The following is a 23,085-nucleotide window of genomic DNA, read 5'->3' as shown; positions in this document are numbered from 1 at the left end:
TGAAGGCTCTGCAGAGACACTATTACACATGTCACACTGCTAAGCACTGCAGTGGCCACCATGCGACAGGCTCCCCACACCTTACACTTTATTATTAGGAGAGGTTCAGCCACAAAGACGCACTACGCTGTCACTGCTGAACATATCACATTGTTATGGGCGCATACATGACCAGTGTCACATTATAAATGACCAGCACTCACAATGCTTCTGTTAGGTTTGTTTATGAAGTAAATACAAGACAGTTACAAACAGATGGATGTAGCAACACTGCCATCTTCAGGTAAGTGGATGCCACCACAGACAGAACACAGTGGTAAACAACTCTTCTTGGATATTCTTTTATTGTTATTCACTGAACATAAAATGCATAAACGAGAAGACAATAATTAGGAGAAAACAAGTTTCCAAAAGTGCAATATGATGGGGTAACAGCCAGCTTTCCTCCTTACGGGATGAGGATGGTGTTTTCATGTAGAGTCAGATGAGCTGCTGAGAGATTCCCCTGGCTGCTTCCCATGAAGTCAAGTGAAGCTGCACTCGCTGCTTTCTTTATTTCCAAATCTTTCTTCTGAGGCTCTGGATCTGAGCTGGAACAACAAAAGATAATATAGGGCATGGAAAATGAATTAAAAATGATAATAATCGAAATAATAATGATAATAATAATTCTATTTATAAAGCACATTTCAAGCAAATGAGCCCAAAAAGCTTTCCAAGGTCAAAATAAAACATGCAACATTAAAGGGTGAACACAAAACATACGCCAAATTAAAGGTTCAGTGTGTAGAATTTAGTGACATCTAGTGGTGAAGTTGCATGTTGCAGCTGAAGACCCCTCACCTCACCCTCCTCTTCCAAACATGACAGAAAACCTGTGGTAGCCTTCAGTTGTCATAAAAACTCAAAAGGCGTTTAGTTTGGCCAGTTTGGCCTAAAATTCATATTCAATTTCGGCCAATAGATCCCTCTCACATAAATCTAACACACTGAACCTTTCAAAGATTACAATAAATAATGTAAATAATGAAACACATGCATAAAAACATACTTACATCAACAAACATACACAGGTATACATTTACATGCACAAGATCACAACTACATTAGGTTGTTTATCTGAAAGAAATCCACCCTCACAGGTAATGGACCTAATAATGCGTTTTTGGTGAAACGGCAGAATTCTTTTGGGAGTGGAAAAAGATTCATTAGAATACCTGTCAGAGTCAGAGTCGCAGCATATCTTCTGCAGATCGTCTAAGGAGTGGAATCTTCTCAGGCCGCAGCGCTCCACCGCCTGCGCCACAGAGAAGTGGGTCCTTCCAGCAGCACAGGCCTTGATCTTGGACACGCTGAGCTTTGACTGCAGGAAGAGGTGCAAGCAGCTGTCTGACAGCAGCAGAGGGTTGTGCACGATCCTGGAGAAGAAGTCAAGGTTACTACATGCAGTCTTACATTGTTTTTTACTCATGTGAAAGCAGCAGTCACGAGGCCCCCTGTTGTTTATTGAAACACTGATTTACCAATTTTATTATCTCCCTGCTGTAGTATGTCAAAGTTCCTGAGTGTATTGATCTGTGGGATCATTCTTACTGTTTCAGAAAACCCTGGAGCCCTGTCATACGCTCAGAGATCTGTCGGGCGCTGTTCAGGCTGAAGAAGGGATTCTTCCCGGGCAGCTCAGGAAGATGAAACCTGTAAAACACACACACACACACACACACACCCTTGAGAATGACACTCAACAGATCAATCTGAACAGGAGAACTGAAAGTTGATGTGACCTTTTGCTGTCGCTCAATGTATTGCTCAATACACAGTAAAATGAACTTACATTAGCTGTGAATTTGCTTGTAGTTTCTGCCTAAGCCATACAAACTCGCTGTACCTCCTCCTCACGGTGGAGACCTTCTTGGTGAAGCAGACGCTGTCGGTCTAAAGCACGACACAAGTGTGACACACGGCAGGTTACACTAAACTCCAGTGTTGCATAGAAAAAGACTAACTGAAACAATTTCATATAATCATTTTACTTACATGTAAACAAATTTCATAGTCTATGTAGGCGTGCCAGAAGTCATTCTTTTGTATCCGCGGGTCCCGCACCCAGACACTGACCACCTGCTGCATGGAGAAGACAGGAGAGACTCTCAAACACTGGACTGAATGCAGTGGTTTTTTAAAAAGGGAACTTTTTATTGGCAGATAGAGGAAGTGCTATGAGCAACACGTCAAGAATCAGAACTGGAAATACCCAAAACATTTCCTTTATTGCTCAGGAGGGAAAATAAGTTTGTTGTTTAAGCCTTTACCAGAAGTTAAAGCTTCCAAATACGACACAAGGTTTTTTTTTTATGATGCATCAAACTTACTTTACAGTATAACAGCATATTGAACCTACCTCACTCGCAGAGTTGTCTGTTCCTTCTCTCATAATTCAACTTTCATTAAGGGCGAATCTCAGTAGTTTAAAGTCATCAGAATAATGCTGTGCTTAGCATTGTGCCTCTGCCTTTTATTCCTAGCTTTTCTAAGTGAAAGCAAAGGTTTTCAAAATAAAGTCACAAGACCAAAGACCAAAGGCTGTGAGTAGCCCCTCCCCTTTTACCAATTTTTCTGATAATTTCTTTGACTTCATAATCTAATAATCTAACATTTGAAAAACATGGAAAAAAAGAGAAAAACAAAAAGGAAAGTGTCACAAAATGTTTTCCTTTATTCACAGAGACTTCACAGATCTATGGTCAGTTACAGTAGTTACAGTAGGAGGTGAGTTTTAGGAGGTCGAAGGTTCAGCTGAGTGTCCCATAACTACGATGGGAGATATGTCGAGTCAGGAGACAGGTTTCGTGTCCTTGCCTGTGGAATTACTGGAAGACAATGCTCTCCACCAGTGGACAGTCTCACGTCTAAAGTGCTACATTTAACAATCCGTTTTAGTCATCATTAGGCGCACCATTTATCTAATGTATATAATGATTGCCTGGATTTCCCTCTGTCTAAAAGCACCTAATATTCCTTTATAAAAACAACTTTTGATGATTCATCAGAGGTGAGATCATTTGTTTCATAGCAGCTGATCTGGGACATTTTCTGGTGGGGCACATTTTAAAATACATGTTTAAAACATCAACCACAGGGGTCATAGAGACACAGTGAGACACAGTGAGACACAGTATAAAACATGGCTACAAACACCTCACACAATACAGGTTCAAACAATATGTACGTTAGAGCCCGACTGATTAATCTGTTTGTTGATAAAAAACAACGGCTGATATGAGCCTTTCACGGACATTCAGAAATCATTTTTGCCGATATGCTACATCATTAAAACTTTCATTTTACAGAAACAACTACGCTGAAAAACCCTATGGCTGTTGGAAATATCATAATGTAGTGTGTCCAAAACAATCTGTAGTTTATCATTATTTTGTTCTTAATTCAAGTTGTATTTATTTGGTTGTATTCGTGTTTTCTTTGTATTTATAGTTATTTATATCAAAATTGTAAGTAAAATTTTAAAATATCAAGCCTCAGTGACATTTCTTTGTCATAGTGACATATTAAGGCTCATTTATGCTGCCTTTATGTATGAAAAGAGATAAGTCCGTTTCAAACGACGTAACCTTCACAGCCCACTTATTTCCGTGTGTCCTTTATGTTGGCGTGGTTAGACAATGCATCCACTAGAGGGCAGTGCAGAGTTTCTGACAACAACAAACATGGCGACGAGGGAGAAAATTGAGATAACGTAGGTCTGAAGAGGTAAAAGTAGCTCTTTGCCCTTTTGTCCCAGGTGAAGTAACATCATTTAGACGCCTGTAGTTTCTTAACACCTCCTCAGTTCTGTCATTGTTGAAATCTCTTCCCTCTTTTGCTTAAGCTACTGGCTACACCGCCCCCCTATGATTCCCGGTGGTACTGCTCCTTTTCATTTGATTCGTCTGTATCCTCAAGCTTTCACAAGTAAAAAATACAGATGAAATCAACGCAGAGTATAGACTGACGGCTCGGTCTGTGTTTCGTACACATATCTAACATTGAGCATAAATGAGCCTTAAGGGATCATTGCCAAAATATATATGTAGGCCAATATATCAATACTGAACTTTTTTGTTTTTTACACACCAATATCGTTACTGGCATCAGCCTCCAAACATCCATGTCAGCCGGGCTCTAGTGTAGACAATCCAACCTAAGCTAGGTGCACTGGAGGTACAGATCGGACAACAGTTAGTTCACTCTGCCTACAAAGTGTCGCTATACAAGATAAAACGCTCACACTAAACCAGGGACCCCTCCCAGTGGAGGACTAGAGATACTAAATTACTATATAACAGTAGTCTTGAAAACAAAACACATGTCCACAGTGATTGTGTCGGCTACATGATGACACATGACCAAAGCTGCTACAGGTTAGTCTGACCTCAGACCGGCTGCTCTTCACACACAGGTTAGTTTAAGTCTCCATCACAGTCTCCACAAAGGCACAGTGACCTTGCTGAGCACCACGGGACAGAGAGCCCTAAATATCCGTCCCCGCTGAGGTTCTTCCACCCGACAGATTCCGAAACTCTTACCTGCAGCGGGATGCAATTTCACACAGCGTGCTTCTAATGTCAGCTGGAGGAGGACACTGGATGGAGGTTAAACTAAGCTTCAGGTGAGAACGCAGCCGTTTACCAGTTCTCCTCCGTACTCAAAACAAACACACACACACACACACACACACACACACACACACACACACCCGCAAACACGCTAACACGCGCGCGCTTCACGGCTCCTCTTCTCCACAGTGCCAGGTCAGCTTCTGCTCGTAGAAGTCGATGACCACCTGGGGACACCTGGCGCTGGCTTCACGCGCAGGCAGCAGGGCCACGTCATCGGAGTCCTTCCTGTGGGGAAACACACGGCAGACGGAAAACATTAAAAAACGGCCGCCACCTATTTTTTATGTATGTAAAATGTTTCAGCAGCAACACACACGTCTGCCAATTTAGAATAGGTTATTGTGAAGGCACGGCTAAGAAGACGACTGGACCACATATTTTTTTGAAAGCACAGCCAGTGAAATATCTAATTACGGTTGTTCCGACGTCAAGAGGTAACGCAGCTATTTAGTTTTCCATTTCCTCAAAGTCTGGGGCAATAGATGTTAAAGGAATTTCTCTAAACTGTATCTTGTACAGATCGAGCTCCGAAGCACTGGACCTTCCCATAATGCTTTGTTTGGTGCGGGCATGTTGCTTCAGGTGCCACGTGAAAAACAGATCCACGTGTTAGAAGCACTGCACCGTGGTTTATAATACAATGAGCAGTGGATTTTTACGATGCTGCAAAGTTATCAAAGTGCAATCAGATCATCTTTCTCTGCAATGATCACCAGGTATACGGCGAATAAATACCTCACATTGCGAAGACATTTATAAAAAAACGTTTGCATCCATGTATCTGATTGGCCAATGCCGCACATGACCAGATGTTTCATTGTGTTTTGACAAAAGTCGAGCTATGAACACCTATCCTCCATGCACGCCACTTCCTTTTTATTCAGCAGATTTCTGGTATAAAGTTTTAGTTTCGAGATTTCGCAAACAGTGTCATGTGTTCCTTTTTTCCAACTTAACAAATCTTGTAGAAAACCCATTATTTGACTAGCTGTGCAGTTCTTCCCACGACTCGTGAACTGTAAATCTGCAGTCTGCCAGTCACATACACTGGTTTGAATGTGTTTCAGTGTGATGACGTCCTCAAACACATTCAGCGTGGAGATGTTCTCCATAATCAGGGTTTCTGCAGGTTACAGGAGGTTAAATCGAAGACTTTTTGAAGACCATAATGAACGAGATTTACGATCTACTTCAAATACGTCAGTTACCGGAGTCACAGAATTGTTAATTGAAGATAAGGTGAAGGAGCCTTTTAGAGAATAACACTCGAAACGCCACGTTAGCTCGCAAACTACAGACAGAGACAGTAGGTATCCACACAGCCAGGCAGAGTGTACTAGGATAAATTCTGACTGGGATGTCTGCCGACTCCGTTATCAGTTACAGTCTTGTTTGTAGTTTTATTCCAACATGCTAATATCTGTATTGTTGAGAGTGAACTGCAGCACAGTCATCTTCTAAAACCAAACTTTAAAATGTGACAGAAGTAGCGTTAAGTCCTACCTTAACGTTAAAGGCCCAAAATTCAGATAATTCAAATTTAAAGAGCCCTTGGAAACCCTGATAATCTGCTTTTGAATCTGGGAAATGTTTAGTCAGGTTGCAAATGTTGACTTAACTTTCAGTAAATGATACTTTCACACTACACGTTTGGCAAGTGGCTCAATTACTCAATGCCAACAGCACAAATCTGACACGTGGATGTTTTTGTCTGAACAAGTGCAGTTTGAAGCTTCTCCCCTCAGAACAAGTGCGACTTTTACCACCACGCAAACATTTACCAAACCGCCGGCGCTCGCTCAAGGACGGGAGGAAAAGGGGAAGCAGAGGAGTTACCATTTGACGAGGAACATGAGCTCTCCCTGTCTGTCTGTGGAGCCAATGATGCATTCGGGCTCGAGGTAAGTGCCGAGGTTGGCGGGGGAATCTGAACGCTCGTCGCTCGGCTCGAGGACGTCGCCATCGCTCTGCAGAGTGCAGGCCTGCTGCTGAGGCTGCAAGCAGGACTGCAGGGAGAAGGACAAAAGTACAGTGGTTACAGGAAAACACCGAGGCCACATGAGCATTAGTTTTACTGTATACCCCATTGAGAAAAGAGGAAATGTTAGTGCTTTCACTTTCAGGGGTATTGCCAAACTAATCACCGACACATGCCGTTTGGTTTCCTACTTAAATCTACCAAAAAAAGCAGAAATGAAATCGTCCAACATGTTTTCACTGGACTCCGATGCATCCTCTTTTGATTTCAAGACAACAATAGAGAAAGACTGCAACTATGAACCTTTTGTTGTGCTCAACAAGAAAGGGATTCTAATCATGTTCCTCCTTTTTACAGATTCAGGTGCAGACGCTCCGTAAATAACATGGAAAACAACTGCACTCACAGACAGGCCGGCACTGCATTCCTCACATACTCACAATTTCCGTCTCTTGCTCTGTCATTTCTTCTTTGGGAATGAACTCGCTGTGCTCTTCCTCATTCTCATATGAGAGATGGAGGGCGTTTCTCAGGAACTCATTGATGAGCTCGGGACAGTCCAGGTTGTCCTCGGGTTCCCAAGTGTTCTCTGCACTGTGTTGGAAAGACGACAGAGAGAAGGAAAAACAACAAAACAAAAACTCTCAACCATCAACTGCAAAAGCTGTGAGGAGGCAAGTGTGTGATTGTGCGGCACCTCACTCACTCGGTGAAGCCTTTCCACTTCAGAAAGTACTCCACTCTGCCGTCAGAGACCCTGCGGCGAATGATCTTCTCCACCACAAACTCCTGGACAACTGTAGTCTCCTCAGTCTTCCTCTGTTTGGCAGTCTGCTTCTTTCTCATCCTGCCAGGGAACAAAACAAGCATGACAGCCAGCTCATATTACTGTCACACAACACACACACACCCACCCACCCACATACACACACACTGGCAACACAACAGAAAGGGTCTTATTTCTCAGTTTGACCTCCACACTGATGCACTTTCACTGTCCCTGCAGCTGCACAATAACAACACGGCTCTGCTGCTGTGTCCTTCACACAATGATCGCTTATTATAGCGCTCCACCTGCTGTTCGGATCAGGAGCACAACACGCAGCTGTCTCACACGCACACGCAACACGTTACTGTTCCACACACACACACACACACACACACACACACACACACGTGTGCTCGCACAGTTCAGCAGAGAACATACGAACACACGAGAGGAGACGTGTGTGTGTAACGCACAGGGCGGAGGAAGGAACAATGTGGCACGTACGCTCTCGGTGTTCACTTTGGTCTCTGCGGGTCACAGCCTGCTGCTCTGCTCGGGTTGTGCCGCTGCTCGCTGGGAACCGCACTCACGCACACGCACACGCACACAGACACACACCGCGCCGTGGGTCGGTGCCGCCGCTTCGTGCGTAAACCGCGTCCGTTCGGCGTGTTTACATGAGCGAGGCAACTTTTTCATGAATGGCTGGAAATTAAAGATGGCCGTGGATGCTCGGAGGAAGTGGTTGCCAAGGGAAAAGGTCATGCCAGGAAAACCGGGAGGAGACGACGGGGACGCGCACGCCGCCGCGGCCAATCAGAGAGCAGTGCGCTCCGTCCGGAACAGGCCCGCCACCCAAGGGCGTCAGAGGGGAACGACAGCGGACTGTGAGCCTGGCATCGAACACCGCTCCAGACGGGCTGATGTTTTAGTTCACTGTCAAACACATACGGAGCCGGATATTTATTATTATTTACCTCTTAATCTCCATAGTTTAAACACACATCAGAGTGTAAGCAAAACCCCGGAATGTCCAAAAAATAATCAATTAATGAAACAAAATAACAAACAAACATTATCAGAAATAATAATCGATATGATCACCTTTTTATTTGCCAGATGATATACGATGCATGAGCCTCAAGGATACAATTGTAATTATATTATATTATATCGTGTTATATTATATTTTCAAAATACAACTTTTGGTTACTTTTGCTTTACTTTTTTTATGCTATTTTAATTGGCACATTAATTTCACTACTTTTCAGTGAAAAAGTATTAGGTAACCTTTTACTCGACTACATTTATTTAGTCACTATAGCTACTATTGACTTTGTGGCGAAGACCATGATCTACTATGATAATAATAAAATATGTTGTTTTGTTATAACAATTTTAAAAATCGTCTCCTATTAAAATATTAAAATGTATCATCATGCATTCCTAATTAAATTCTATAAGCATAACTATATTATGTAAATAATATTGTGTAGACTGGTGCAATTCTGCCCAAAACAATTAAAAATATTACTTTTCATAATTAGTGTGGGTATATTTTTCTGACAATGTTTTTATTTAATTAAATTTTATTTTTACTTGTAATGCAGTATTTCTGCACTGTGGTATTCCTACTTTTATTTCATCTTAAAATCATTCTGCTCCTGCAGGAACATTATTGTTTTCACGGAGTAGCTCTGTTCTCCACCGCCTCCTGAAACACACTGAGGACGTCACAGAAAAACTGCCTCTGGAGGATTTGATTGACAGTCCCCTTTTAGCCAATGACAGGCTCCAAAGCTGCGGATTGGCCAACTGAGAAGCACTAACAGACCCTCCCACTTGAACAAATTTACTATTGTTTCCTCCAGTGGTTCCACTTTGTTGTGTAGACACACACCACTAGGGGTCGCTGCCCGCTTGTATTGGACTCCCAGGGCCTGAAGCCCAGTGCTCCTGCACCCCAGTGAACTAATGAGAATGGATTTATGCTGGAAAGCAGAACAAAAGCTTTGTGCAACTACAAGGTGGATTCACATCGTAGCTGCCACTGATGCACGGCTGTCTCTGATACCATTTCATCCTCAAGGCTGGATTATGAAACACCGGGTGCATTTGTTCATGAAATGCACTCGTGGTGCACCATAGCAGCACCATGAAACTGTAACACAGATACAGGCATGCCCACAGTACAAGCAGCACGTGGTGATCTGCCTCAGTCTTGGGAATTAATATCTTAGATTAATTTTCAATGAGAAAACACAAGGGAGGCCCTGGGGATGTGATTAAATGTGGTTTCGGTGAAAAGGCTGCCAGACGCCTGCACGGAAGATGAATGTGGTGTGGATCGTCCTTCAGAGAAAAACCTCATTGATCACAGTCTCAGCAGGGAGGCGACACAGGTTCCTTCATATACAAGTTGCAAATCAATGTGTGGTCATTTAGAGGTGCCACATGTGCTCTGTTTCACTCCCATGTGCAGAGGAAACCTCACGTAGGAAGCAGACTGTTGTATGATGCACAGGAGTCACATGTTCTCTATGATAAAGTAGTCGAGCTGCTGTTTTCATCTGTGATTAATTATTAACACTGGTGAAAATGGTCTCAAGAACTAAACTCCGTTCTCTGTCTTTGCTCTCAGGAGCTCTCGCCTCAAATGAACATGTTGTTCCTTGCAACATATCAGTTATTATGACGCTTTTGCATCTTTTCCTCTGAACACTGATCATTTATGAAAACTTTAAAACAATGTATTTTTTCAGTTTAGTTCTGGAAAAAACGTTTCTAAAAATTGGTTTTGACTGCCAGAGTGGAGGTTTTAATAAGGGACTCTTTATCAAGGGTTTATAAGATGACTTTATTAGTGGTCAATCCATTATTTACCTATATAACATGATATATGTATAGATTTAGATATTTTGTACTTATGTTATATCTATAACTACACATTAGTAGGAGCAACTTTGAGGTTGTCAGGTTGCTTACTTAGCAGTGTAGTTAGATAGATAGATAGATAGATAGATAGATAGATAGATAGATAGATAGATAGATAGATAGATAGATAGATAGATAGATAGATAGATAGATAGATAGGTTTAGTAGTTAAAGATAGGGGTTTTAGTTTCAGTTCTAGTATCGCCATGTCCTGTCTGGATACACTGCTTTTTTCGGTATCAAAACCAAGTAATTTATTTCAACTTGGGAACAAAACACAGCAAAGACCTGAGACTACTATAATTTCTACATTCACAACTTTTGTTATGGTGTTTTCACCTTTATTAGATAAGCCAACACTGAACATAAAGCCAATTAATATGAGGAAAGAGTGAACAACAAAAACACTGTTAAAGAGAAAATTCAACCAGAGACATTGCAGTTTAATTTATCTTAATCACTATAAAAACCCTGAATAACCATTTCAACACAGACAAATAACTCAGCAATTTTAATGTTTCAATGACAACCTGGATTTCAGGAGATGGAGTTTAAGGGAATTCGCTTAATAAAATGTTTTTTATGTTGTGCGTGTGTTTGTAGCCTCAACGTCACAACCACAGCCAATAATGAAGTGATTTGAAGCCTTTTTTTGGTGCCTAAAACCAAACTGACTGAACCCGGTCATCCAGGATACTAAAAATGAAATACAGATGTTGATGAAATGACATGCTCCAGAGTGCAGGGTGAAAAGATATATTGCGTTCTACCGTCATCCCTTAAATCTCCACAGTTCCCTCCCAGACAGGCACATTCCTGGGGCCCACTGTGAGTGTATAGCCCTCATACAGATGGGCCTTGAGAGCCACCCTGTCGGAGCAGAAATGAGTCCAGATGGCTGGATCCCGCTGTGAGGGGCTGTGGATGGAGAGAGTGGTGGTCTGTGCGGCTCAGGCCAAGCCTGACTGGACCCTTTTCACATGGAGGGCCCCTAGCATTCCCTCAGTACCACCCCGAGGCTCTCGAGTTACAGCCAGGGCGAGGACATTCACGTCAGACCTGTTATTCTTACCGAGCGTTGATCAGGTTGTGTAAGGAGCAGTGTTCAGAGAAACAGGAATATTGATGGCTGGTCTGGAGGGTGAGCAATTTACATGTGCTCATTACTGACCGATTGAGTCATTGATTGACAGCATTCTTAAAAAGAGTTTTCTGAGAGGTCCTTCACACATGTGACGCAGACACACAAGCAACTCTGCCACCGCTACAGGAGGCCTCTGCATCGTCATTAGCTCCACACGCTGACTTCAGATCAAATTCAGACTCACATGCTGAGTCAATCTGGCTCCAGTGCAGTCCATGTCTTCTGTGTGTGTGTGTGTGTGTGTGTGTGTGTGTGTGTGTGTGTGTGTGTGTGTGTGTGTGTGTGTGTGTGTGTGTGTGTGTGTGTGTGTGTGTGTGTGTGTGTGTGTGTGTGTGTGTGTGTGTGTGGTAGTGGCAGAGAGAAAAGTGACTTTTCATGAGGACCAGAGGACGTGGGACAGCAGACTGGGATTGCTTGCGGAAATCTGTCTCCTGTTTCAGAACACCTAAAGTGCCCCAGATGCTTTTCTCTGAGTTATTCTATACTTTGTTCTGGCATGGAGGGCTGGAGGGGGTGGGGGTAAATGTCTCAGTGTCTTTAAAGTCACATGGAATTTACACAATAGGATCATATCTTCAGAGTTTCACTACTTGTCATCAGAAGACTTCTAAGATTAATTAAATTTTTAAACCATAAATCCTCATGTATAGAGCTTTGAAATAACATTGTCTCTTTTACTCAACACCAACATGAAGTCTGATGAGTACAATGAATTTAATATTAACAGCTACTGAGAGCATATGAGTTATTTGTGCAACACTTTTTAAACAAAGTTACGAAGGATAAAAACAACAAAACATATGGTAAGATTCCTTTTTTAAATGATTTGAGAAGGGATGTCAAAACAATAAGTGATGTAACAGATCTTATCTCAGCAGGTTTGTTATTCCAGAGTTTGGGGACCCAGAAAAAGCTCTGAAAAGGAATGAGTACTCTGGGTCGGGATCATATGATGTGTAGTAGAGAGAGAAATAGAGCTTCAGTGTCTCCAAGGGATAATTTGTTTTAAAGAGAGTCATCAAATGAACAATGAGGACAAAAAACGGACGTAATTGAATTTTGGTGTCATTCTGAATAATCTCCTAAACCACATAAAGGAAAACATTGACAAAAACACCCATAGACAAATCATATTATCCAAAAGTAAAAAGTACTGCATTTAAAATATTACTAAATTTAAAGTACATATTTATCACTAAATTGTTTCAAGTTTCAAAAGGTTTTGTGGTACAAAAGTGGTTTGGTGAATGTTGCATTATTTAATATAATTATTATCAATACTGATCCCTACATATGTAAGTTACATTTTACTGTTGTGTTTAGCTAGAGTTGATTTTATTTTATAAGCGAATGTTCTGCACGTAAAAGCTGAATTCACAAAAACAATGAATTGCTGCAAGATAAATAAAGCGAAACAGAAGTACAAAGAATCATTGATCTGCTTTGCTTTGACTTTCATTCCTCCAAGCGATCCTGCTTTATGTGTTCACCATGTGCCATTTTAGAAAGAGATCAGTTATTTGCAGTTGCTCGATGTATTAATCAAGGTAATATTACCGTAATGGCCTAATTGCTCATCACCAAATTGGAACAGGGTCTTTCCTCTCCATCATTTATCTGAAACTATAATGCTCAAGAAACAGAGTCTATTCCCACCAGAGAGTCTTTATGTAGAATCATCATTATACTGACATTAATGACTTTCTTACACAAACTGCAAAATCATAACCAAACTGATAGACAAACATGAACTGGACTCTGTGCACTAGGAGAACAAATGATCAATCAACAAGAGTTTTCTGATGAACATGAAAAATATTTTTTTTTTCCTGTTGTGGGCCGAGGAAGAAGATGTTTCGGTTTTTCGACAGTTCGGTTTTTGTTGCGGCACAAACAGGTGCTGACTTCGTGTCGCTCTTGGCCGGGAGTTTCCGCTCATGGAGCCCGTATAGGATCCTGTATCACACTGACTGACAGGTGAATGGCACCAGTGACAAGCAAAGTCCCATTCCCCCCAGGGGCCAGTGTGGCACAAAGTGAATGGAGAAGAGTGGAAGGGAGAAAGATCGTCTTTGAACCTAAAAAAAAATCGAGTTCCCCCTCCCGTCCTCAGCATCGTCTTTCTCTCCCCGTCTCTCCCTGTTTGACTTTTCTTTCTCTCCTCAGCGTGGGTGTTTTTGTTCTGTGGAGTTTAGTGGCTGATGGAGCAGGTTGACTCGGGGCAAGAGAGTAAAACGTGAGTAAAGTTAAGTACTTTCAGAGGGACATGGGGGAACGTGTCAATCAGCTTTTGTCTGGAGCTTTTACAGGGAAAAAGTAATTATTCCCTCCTTTTCCTTTGAATGTCATGAAATTAATATCGTTCAGCTTGTCTAACTCCAGCTTTGATAACTTTAAGGTGACGTTCAATTAACTGCAAGACCCGAGATTCCATGCAACTTAACATACGGCTGTTTTTCATTGTGCCTGAAAAGTTGAATGTCTTTGATCCAAAAGTAATCTACAAATCTCAGAAACGTCTGTCTGTTTGTATGTGGAACGCATATCTCACCAACTGTTCAACTCATTGGCTTCACACTTGACATGTGTGTTGTTAAGGGCCCAGGGAAGTGCAGCGTTGAATTTCTTTGGATTTGGACATGTGATACACTCAAGAATAATAAATTATGAACAAATCGGCGAAGAGCGCCTTGCAGTCACTGGGGCTTACCAATAATATCAGACTTTTTGGGAATTTGATTATTTTGATGTCACCACATCACGAGTGACACAGACATTCACCAGAGACACAGGTGCTGATCGCCGACATTCTTAGAGTAATTTCCTCTTTCCTCAACAAAGTAAAAGCACAATGTTCGATTTGTTACTGCAATGCTTTGTACTAAGCGGAATTACAGAGCTTTTGTTTTGAAAAATTGTGAGTTTGGGTCTAAAGATTGAATCAGTGGAGTAAAACATTCAAACTTATATACAAGCCACACACGTGAACAGTAATAAAAACCAGTTCAGTTTCAGTTCATAAAAAAACCTCTGACTATAAAAAACAGAATCATAGCTCACTTTTGCAGTTTCAGAGCGAAAGCTGCAACCAGCATGACCACAGGCCAAGCAAGCAGCCCATTCCAAACAGACAGCTTCAGACTGTGCACCAGTATTTTTTTAATGGCAGTTAATAAAAAACATTGATTTTAGTGGCGTAATCTGAGACACACATTCACCATAATTGACTTTTGATTGATTGCTCTCCACTGGTCAGACACAAAGCAGTGACTGCTGCTGTCTGCAGGGAGATTGTTTGCTTTCTTTGTCAAACATCCCCTTCCATCTCGGCTTCTCTCGGTGTTAAGTGTTCCCTTTCACAGCTGCCCATCACCATCCGATGAACCCAAACAACCCAACTCTCTCTTGACTCGGCTCAACCTGCTGGGAGGGGTGAAGTCAAAGCCTCGAGTCCTCAATGGAGTTGTTCTAATAGAAAAGCTCAGCACTTTGAGAAATTTGTTTTCTTATCCAGGGTCCGAGGAGAAGATTGATACCACCCTCACGTTCCAGATCTGGGTTGAGATTGACGTGCATGTGATATATCCTGCGTGTATTTATCATATAAATGTGAAGGCTATAAACAATAACCAAGACGCATAGTAGACTTTTCAGCACGCAGACAGCCGAGCAGTATCTCAACCTTGAGTGTTGAGAAGACCTTTGCCTTGGTAAATCTCCCTGTCACTGTGCAGCTGCCGACTGTCGACTCTCGTCGGGCGCAACTCCGCAAACCACCGAATCCAGTCTGTTGACCTTTTGCTCCTCTCTCCCAGCTGTACACTTTTACCTTCAGATCTGCTCCACATCCAATCAGGACTCAACCCCTTAAAACCTCCATTACCCCCACCCCACCCCCACCCCCAATCTCGCTGCAGGAAACTGGTCCATGTGCAGATGGAGCCTGTGTCTGATCCGCACGGGTCTGGACACAAGCTTTTTCCCTTGAATACAGAGCGTTCGCTTCCTGGACCCGGGAATCTGGAGCTTTTCTTCCTAAGCCAAATTTACTTTGACCATGACCCATTTCAGCTCAGCCAAACCAATTGCAGGTTCATGCCATCTGAGGGCTAAGTGCTCACTGTATGGGCTCCAGTGCGAGCACATGGGGGGACTAAGCAGCTCCTCAGTCCTGCCTGTCTGCCTGCCATCTGGAAAATAACAGCTTTAAGCAAGTCCTGCCAGTAATTACCCTGCCTGCTCCGAACAAAGGCCCACAACACACTGTGGTGAAATCTGGATAATTGATGAAGACAGGTCGCTGCAACTGATACTCCACTCCAAGCTGTGAAATGTCTAGTTTTGGCTTAAGACACTTGAGTCCGGTTTGAGAAATTGAATTTGTTTTTTGAATACGTACAGTTGAAAATAAAATTATAAAAAGGTTCATAGCTGGAAAACTGCGATGACAAGTGCCTGACTGTGCTTGACGCTGTGTGGGTGAAAGTGAAACCTGCAGCCACACGGCTCCATCTGAACTTCTGATGATAAGAACTGTATAAGAACTAAATGGACTGTATTTATTTGACTTTACACCCATTCACACCCATTCATACAGTGGCACTATATGGTGCACCTTTACTATATCAACCCAGCATATAGTATCTTGCTCAAAAAGTGAACTGGAGGATCGAACCACCGACATTCTAGGCATTGGACGACCCACTTTATTTCCCGAGCCATAGCCATAGCTTCATTATCACATCGAGAGTAAAACCCAACAAAGGAATAGTCAATGAAGGAGTTCGATGTGACGATGGATTAAAGTAAAAGGATTTCCCCACATGTCCATTCTTTGTGCTAAGCTAAAGGCACCAGTGCAATCCAACAGAAGTGCTTGTCTGAAGTAACAACTTTTGGATTTTCGGGGCTGTGTCCATTTATGTCTGAAACTTTTAAAAAAGTGACAAGCCCCCATTTCACACAGGCACTGGCCAGTTCTGTGGATCAGATAAAGTTGGAGGGGTTTGAACTTAAACTCTCACTTAAGCTCTCTTTGTCCCGTCTATTTAAACATACAATATAAAAAAATTGTATATACGTTTGGCCGCTAAGTTTCTCTTAATCAAAAGCGTGGGATCATGGGAGTTGTTGTTTTCACCACTATTGCTGATGAATAAGTACCTGACAAATCATGTTCACGGATGAGGGAACATATCGAGTTTTATTCATGTTGCAATAACGAGGGACCAATACAAACAAACCCTTTGCCCAGTGTGAAGAAGATATAAAGCAATTAAAGGTGGCCAAAATGAAGCGTCCTGTTACCTTGAATTTTTCGGGGTTGGAACATTGTTGGAAAGATTTATGATAATGAAGGTACACAAGTCAACAACATATATAACATAGATCAATGAGTTTTAAGACATTTTAATGAAGACTTGTTATCCAAAGAGTTATCCTTGTATACAGTTTATGATTTAGAGTATGTTTAGGTTTTTTCCTGTCTCATCCTACTTTACCTCACCTTTTGCCATTCGAAATAACATATTAAATAACTATTGGCTTCCAACTTGGTCGGACAACTCAAAATGTTGCACAAATTGGTTTGTTATTTTCGACCATACACCAGCCTCCACTGGCTGCTGGCTGAGGCTTAACGTGTAGTGACACCTTCACTCTCAGCAAGAACTATATTTCCTAGAATTTTAGAATTTTCCTTGAACAATTTTGAAACTCACAAGTTTGAGGTCCTTTAAATCAAAGCCACCACTGTGTGTAGCCAAGACAGCTCTTCCTCAAACAGACAGCTTTATAATTGCCGTGAAATAGCTGCTGGGTGTGAAAATTTGTTTCCATATAGCATTGGTTTCCACACACTGGTAATCCAGCGCTGAAAAACCACAGCCGCTCCCTCGGTCTGAACCGCTGCCTGGACCTGACAGTCATGAAACTGATTTACATTGTCCTCCCTCCAAAACGTCATTTTCAATTTGAATCCCATCAGTAGCTAATCTGGAAACCGTTACTCACTGAGTCTTGAAAATAAATTGTTTGCAGCCGAGAGTCAAAAATTGAGATGGAGGAGGCGGGTGGGGGTCGGGGACTCACGGGGGGGGGGGGACAAGTCCCTCCGGTTAAATGCCATGTTTCGGCCAATGCACAGGAAACAGGCTCTTACCAGCCAGGAAATGAAGTGGCTAGCACAGGCCGGCTTATATTTCCTCCCCTGCTTTCAGAAGGGCCTTGTTAGCGCCGAGACACCAGGGCTCCGGCTTTTTGTTCGGACGGAGCCAATAGTAAACATCGCTGCAGCGTTCTTAAAAGACCTTAAGTGCTTGTGATGGCTGAGTGGTTTGTTGCCATGAGGTCTTGAGTTTCTCAGACCTCCAGATTCCCTCCCACCTCCCCCATCTCCGAGGGGGGAGCTGAGTCAATGTTCATGATGTGGAAGAGCCCGAACAGATTTATGTGCGAGCGAGAGAAAGGACCTCTCTGACTTGTGTTTCACTGATGAAATATGTGGCTGCATTTTAAGAGTATTTCAACATATCTCTCCTATAGATTTAGGATTTTCCATTTCTCACTCCTGCTGTTTGCCCTTTATTATCCTCAAATTAATATTTCTACACTATCACATATACAGTGCTGATCCATTTTAAGAAGAGAACATTTAAATCAATGTATCTTCACAATGTCTTTACATTTTTGTATTGATCGTTTCTTATTTCAAGTCTGATGCACCGTTCACCAGAAAAACACTGCTGACAGATGCTCAACATAAATCTCTTGCAAGAAGGAACTTAAGAAAAATAAACAGCCAATCATTTGTATACTTTCTAAAGCGCTCAAGGATGAAGTCTTGTGTTACACTGGGACCCTGACAGTGCGGCTCCATGGTCACCTTGACTCAGAGCGATGAATAAAGTGCCACAGCTGCCAGCAGAGATAGAGAGAGAGAGAGAAAAACAGGTTTTGGGCAAGCTGAGGCTGAACCTGAATTCTTTAAGAGTATGAAACACAGACCTGAGACAATCGTCAAACCAGAAATCAGATGTCTGTTGAGTCAGAATAGAAGTGTGAATCGTGCACGTTGAAAGTAAACACATTGGAATTTCTGTATTCATGAAGTCATGTGGAAAAATGAAGACGTTTGCGGTTCAAACAACAGATTTTCAGAATTGAAATCCTGGAAGAGGGAAGCCAGCTGAGACTACTCCATCAACACACATTTTTTCACAGCTGACAGTTTGACCTGTAATTCTGGGAAAAGAAAAGGTGACACAAATGTAATTACCGATGTCTGTAAAGATTTTTAGTCATCCTGGTTTTCCGAGAAGAGACACGTGGCTGGAGATCTTGTACACGTTTCACTCCTCATTTGAAAGGTTAAACTTTTTTAATGTCATTAATTAAACCCATAATTTTCCTCCAATGACAAATCTGTCTGCTGTGAAGAAGATCTATTGGGAAAAGATGTTTTCTTTTAACCACAAATTAGATAAAGGTTCGTTCTTTTTCAGAACTAAGAAAATAACTTATGTAAATTCTCTGTACATGCACTACTCTATTCTAATCTATTTTATTTTATTCTATTTTTTTTTTTTTTTTTGATTCTGTTTTTACATGTATCTGTATTTGTGCTGCTGTAATACCTGAATTTTCATCATTGGGGATCAATAAATGATTATCTTATTTCATAGAAAGTTTTTCTGAATATATAAGCTCCAAGATGTGTATCAAGAGTTACCTCACCTCCTGTTTGAGTAGCAGCTGCAGCATGTGTACTACAAGACTCGATTTTTCTGCTATGCTATTTTGGATGCTATAAAAACGGGAAAAAATGTCTGAGACGAACCTGCGATGGATTGAGCACATGTATCGGCGGGATGTTGATACCACTGCTGCACAGACTCTCAAAATTACCTCAAAAGCACAAGATGGCAGCACCCGTACCCAGGATATTTTGGCTTTATTTTTTTACAACAGGAAGAAGTGCAGATGTGTCGTCCATTTTTATATACTGTCTATGACGCCAGCATGCTGATGATAAGCAGACATTTTGTTTAACACAGTTTAATATGTTAGCAATCTAATATTTGTAACTATGAATGTTCATGGCAATCTATCAGATAATTGATATGGTATTTCACCAAGTATGTCCGGGCGCCTCTGGTTACCACCCCCAAATTAGCCCCCTTCTCTCACCCCTTGTTTCCTGTCTGTCTCTGCACTTTAAACCATCAAACAAAGGCAAAATTGCCAAAATATGAATCTTAAGAAAAATCACAAATACCACAAAGAGCACTGGAGGAAAAGTCACAGGGCCTCCAAGGCCAGACCATCAGTTCCATCCAAAGGTTTTTATATATATTAGCCAAACCCGAAAAATACATGTAGAGATAAGTCCATCTATCAAATATATTGCAGGCTATATAACTATAATAGCACGTTATGAAAAGCCAGAATATTGGAGAGTAACTTTTGGTCAAAGAGGAGGGAAGATAGACAGGTGGCTGAGGCTCGTGTGGACAGAGATTTCCTGTTAGACTTCACATGTTGGAAGCTCGGAGCTGGCTGCATGCCCACACAAACCCGGCACTGCCTCGCTCACGGAAAGGACCACCTCGGTGTGGAGGCCCGCTCCGACGGTGGTGAGCAGTGATTCATGGTGCGCAGCTCAGGGCTCAAGCACGGAGTCAGTGTAAACAATTACAGTTGAAGTGATGTATTCTGAGTGTGTGTCTGTGTGATTTTGGAGAGGAAAGAGAAATACTGTCGTCCGACTGAGGTTGGGGTTTGAGCTCGGTGAACACGTTTGCAGTGTTTAATGTCTTCTCAGAGGCAGACAGTGATGCGTGAGGGCTGGGGGAAGCTGAGCTGCTTTGCTTTGGCACTTGTGTGTCTGGTCATGGAACACAAACTGATAATGGAGCATTAAGGGGCTGCAGCTCAAGCTAAACACTGCGGTCGCAGAGGGGCTTTGAGGGAGAAGAGACGCCAGAGTCGGACGGAAACCTGTGAGAAAAAAACTGTTTCTCATCCCTTAAATAAAAACCTTGAAGTTGTCAGTAAATCAAGCATGTAAATAAAACGAGACTCTTACACACGATGAATATGAAGATGTTCTCTGCAGTGTTTCATTTCTGCGGTAACTTCTGACAAGGAGGTTATGTTTTCACCCCTGTCCGTTTCTTTGTTGAGTGGTTTGTTTGTAGACAGGATTACGCAAACACTACTGGACAGATTAACACAAAACTTGGTGGAAGGATGCAGTTTTGTTCAATACAATTTTCTTACAGATCTTAATTAGGGGGCAGATCCAGGACCTTTTTTACCACTTTCTTCAATAATGCAAGATAGGGCGAAGGAATTTTGACATTTATTTTGTTGATTTCCGGGAGAATAATTCATGGATCTTCTTATTATGATCATATTTAGGGGACTGATATCTTTTAGTGTGTGCAGCTTGATTGAATATAAGGGGACTATTGGCCCTTATGTGCTCTTCTGAGTTTGGTATGATATAATGATGATACTCTTCTATAAATACAGAGCCATAGTGATACATTTCATGTGAGGGTTTAAACACTGATACTAAAGTCCAAGAAAACTTCTCTGTCCTTGATATAACTCTGCGTAGGATCCTCGCTTTGCTCCTGTTGCTGGTAATTACTGGCCGACTTTGCACCACTTTTACACTCCTCCGACTCAGTTGTGCTTGTTTCCATCTGTTCGAGAAGGGGTTAGAAGTTGACTGGCAGGGGTCCTGCTCTCTGAGAGTTAGAGTCTGGCTGGAGGGGGCTTGTTTCTATGAGGGGTGAAACACCCGCCCGTCCATCACCCTGACAGAGCTGACAGCCATTCAGCCAAACCAGAGGAGTTCCTGCCAACAATCAAAGGGCTTTTCATTGAAGGAATCCAGCTCTGGCCTGTCATCAGGGAGGGGCGGTCCCAGCTGTCAGCAGGACCAGGGGGAGACCCTCAGTACCTCCCCTCGCTTTTCTCTCCCCTCACAAATCTATGATCAAATCCATGGTATTGGTCAAGAGCACATGCTCCACCCTCTCTCTCTCTCTCTCTCTCTCTCTCTCTCTCTCTCTCTCTCCTTTGCCATCTAATTAATTCATCTGTTTTCAACTTATCAACTTTGTGTTGCTGGACACACACAGTTACTTAAAAAAGGTTTTATTTATTAGTTTTCTATTTCCAATTCAAGTTGATATCCACATGTATTTTGATAGAAATTACTCTTCACCTCCTCCTAAAATAAATGTCAGTGCTCTTGTTCACCACTTGAGGGAGGCAAAACTAAACAAAATGGTGAGCAGCAACATTGCTGAAAAACTATTTCAAAATATTGTGTTTACACATTTTTCAGGTGATCCACACTATCACCTGTGCATCAAGTGTGTTAACGCTCAATATGTTGTTTGTATCCAGATGCAGATTTCTTCATCTTTACATTATAATTTCTTAGAGACAAAAACTTTTTCATTTTACATCCCAGGTACGGGATGACGTTTCAGGCACATAATAATAATAATAATAATAATAATAATAATAATAATAATAATAATAATAATAATAATAATAATAATAATAATAATAATTGATGGAGAGAGCGATCAATAGGGCCTCCCACCGTTCGGTGCTCAGGCCCTAATTAGTTGCTTTTAATTGATAAGTGGTTTTATATCATTATAGACAGTAAGATAGATGAAATATTGCTGCCAATTCAGATGTAAAGTAAACCCTCTATAATTACGATAATTGCTCCTATATATATGTTGATATGTATGTATATATGTGCTTTTTTCAAAGTTATAGATCGTGTGTGTGTGTTTTTGTGTTCTAGATTCTGTCAGTACATTTCCATAGATATGTTCCCTGCACTAATAGTTTGTTTTAATGGTGTAGTTCATTTGTGCATCGCTCCAGAGAACGAAGTTGCCCTGTGAACTTCAGGAAGCCATAATGAAATGGGAGAAGTTAAAGCCTCCGGAACCAGATGATCCCATGTGCTGCTGCGAGTGTGATATCTGCCAGTACGGATGCTGCTGTGACTGTGAAGATCTGGATGAGGCCTTTAACAGGTTAGAAGAAGTATGACCTTTAATGAGACACAAAAGGCGCTGTTCTCTCTGGCCTACATGTATTACCTCTTCATCACAGAGATTCTACCGCGTGGGGACGTCAGCCATCTGCAGCTGTGCACTGTGACTGCTGGGATGATCCTCACCATCGGATCTCTCATTCACACCAAGAGAGGCCCAGGGTTTCACACCACCTCCTATCACAGCCAGAGTGAGGAGGTGAACAAGGACTCTACACATCTTAATGGATCCATCCACTCAGCGGCCTCCTCCTCCTCTCCTCCTGCCCTGACAGAAAAGTGGAGCAGATGCTCTGTGTGCAAAACAATGCGACCCCCGCGGGCCGGACACTGTCGAACCTGTGGATCCTGCGTCAAGCGCCTGGACCACCACTGTGTCTGGTGGGTTGGATTTGATATTATAACATCTTTATACTTCTTTGAATTGTACATTCACACCACATCATGAAAGTGAATATTGAATTATGACAGATTAGATAACTGCCCTGT

The 23,085-nt window shown here is 42.0% G+C and overlaps 2 protein-coding genes across 2 annotated transcripts; both read right to left on the bottom strand.

Moving 5' to 3' along the window:
* Positions 1-208: 208 nt before the first annotated feature.
* Positions 209-2,553, bottom strand: snx10b (sorting nexin 10b). Its single transcript, XM_035164028.2, has 6 exons — positions 2,402-2,553; positions 2,038-2,124; positions 1,835-1,935; positions 1,594-1,695; positions 1,218-1,418; positions 209-590 (listed from the first exon to the last, which is right to left on the bottom strand). The coding sequence occupies exons 1-6, from the start codon at positions 2,432-2,434 to the stop codon at positions 449-451; spliced, it is 666 nt and encodes a 221-aa protein (XP_035019919.1). The 5' UTR covers positions 2,435-2,553; the 3' UTR covers positions 209-448.
* Positions 2,554-2,691: 138 nt separating this feature from the next.
* Positions 2,692-8,201, bottom strand: cbx3b (chromobox homolog 3b). Its single transcript, XM_047340957.1, has 5 exons — positions 7,928-8,201; positions 7,361-7,501; positions 7,095-7,248; positions 6,513-6,682; positions 2,692-4,901 (listed from the first exon to the last, which is right to left on the bottom strand). Exons 2-5 carry the CDS (start codon positions 7,498-7,500, stop codon positions 4,781-4,783), a joined length of 585 nt encoding a protein of 194 aa, XP_047196913.1. The 5' UTR covers position 7,501; positions 7,928-8,201; the 3' UTR covers positions 2,692-4,780.
* Positions 8,202-23,085: the final 14,884 nt, after the last annotated feature.

The sequence above is a fragment of the Hippoglossus stenolepis genome, chromosome 8, assembly GCF_022539355.2.
Source record: "Hippoglossus stenolepis isolate QCI-W04-F060 chromosome 8, HSTE1.2, whole genome shotgun sequence".
In the NCBI taxonomy this organism is placed as follows: domain Eukaryota; kingdom Metazoa; phylum Chordata; class Actinopteri; order Pleuronectiformes; family Pleuronectidae; genus Hippoglossus; species Hippoglossus stenolepis.
The sequence above is the reverse complement of the archived record's forward strand: the minus strand, read 5'-3'. Positions and strand labels throughout refer to the sequence as shown.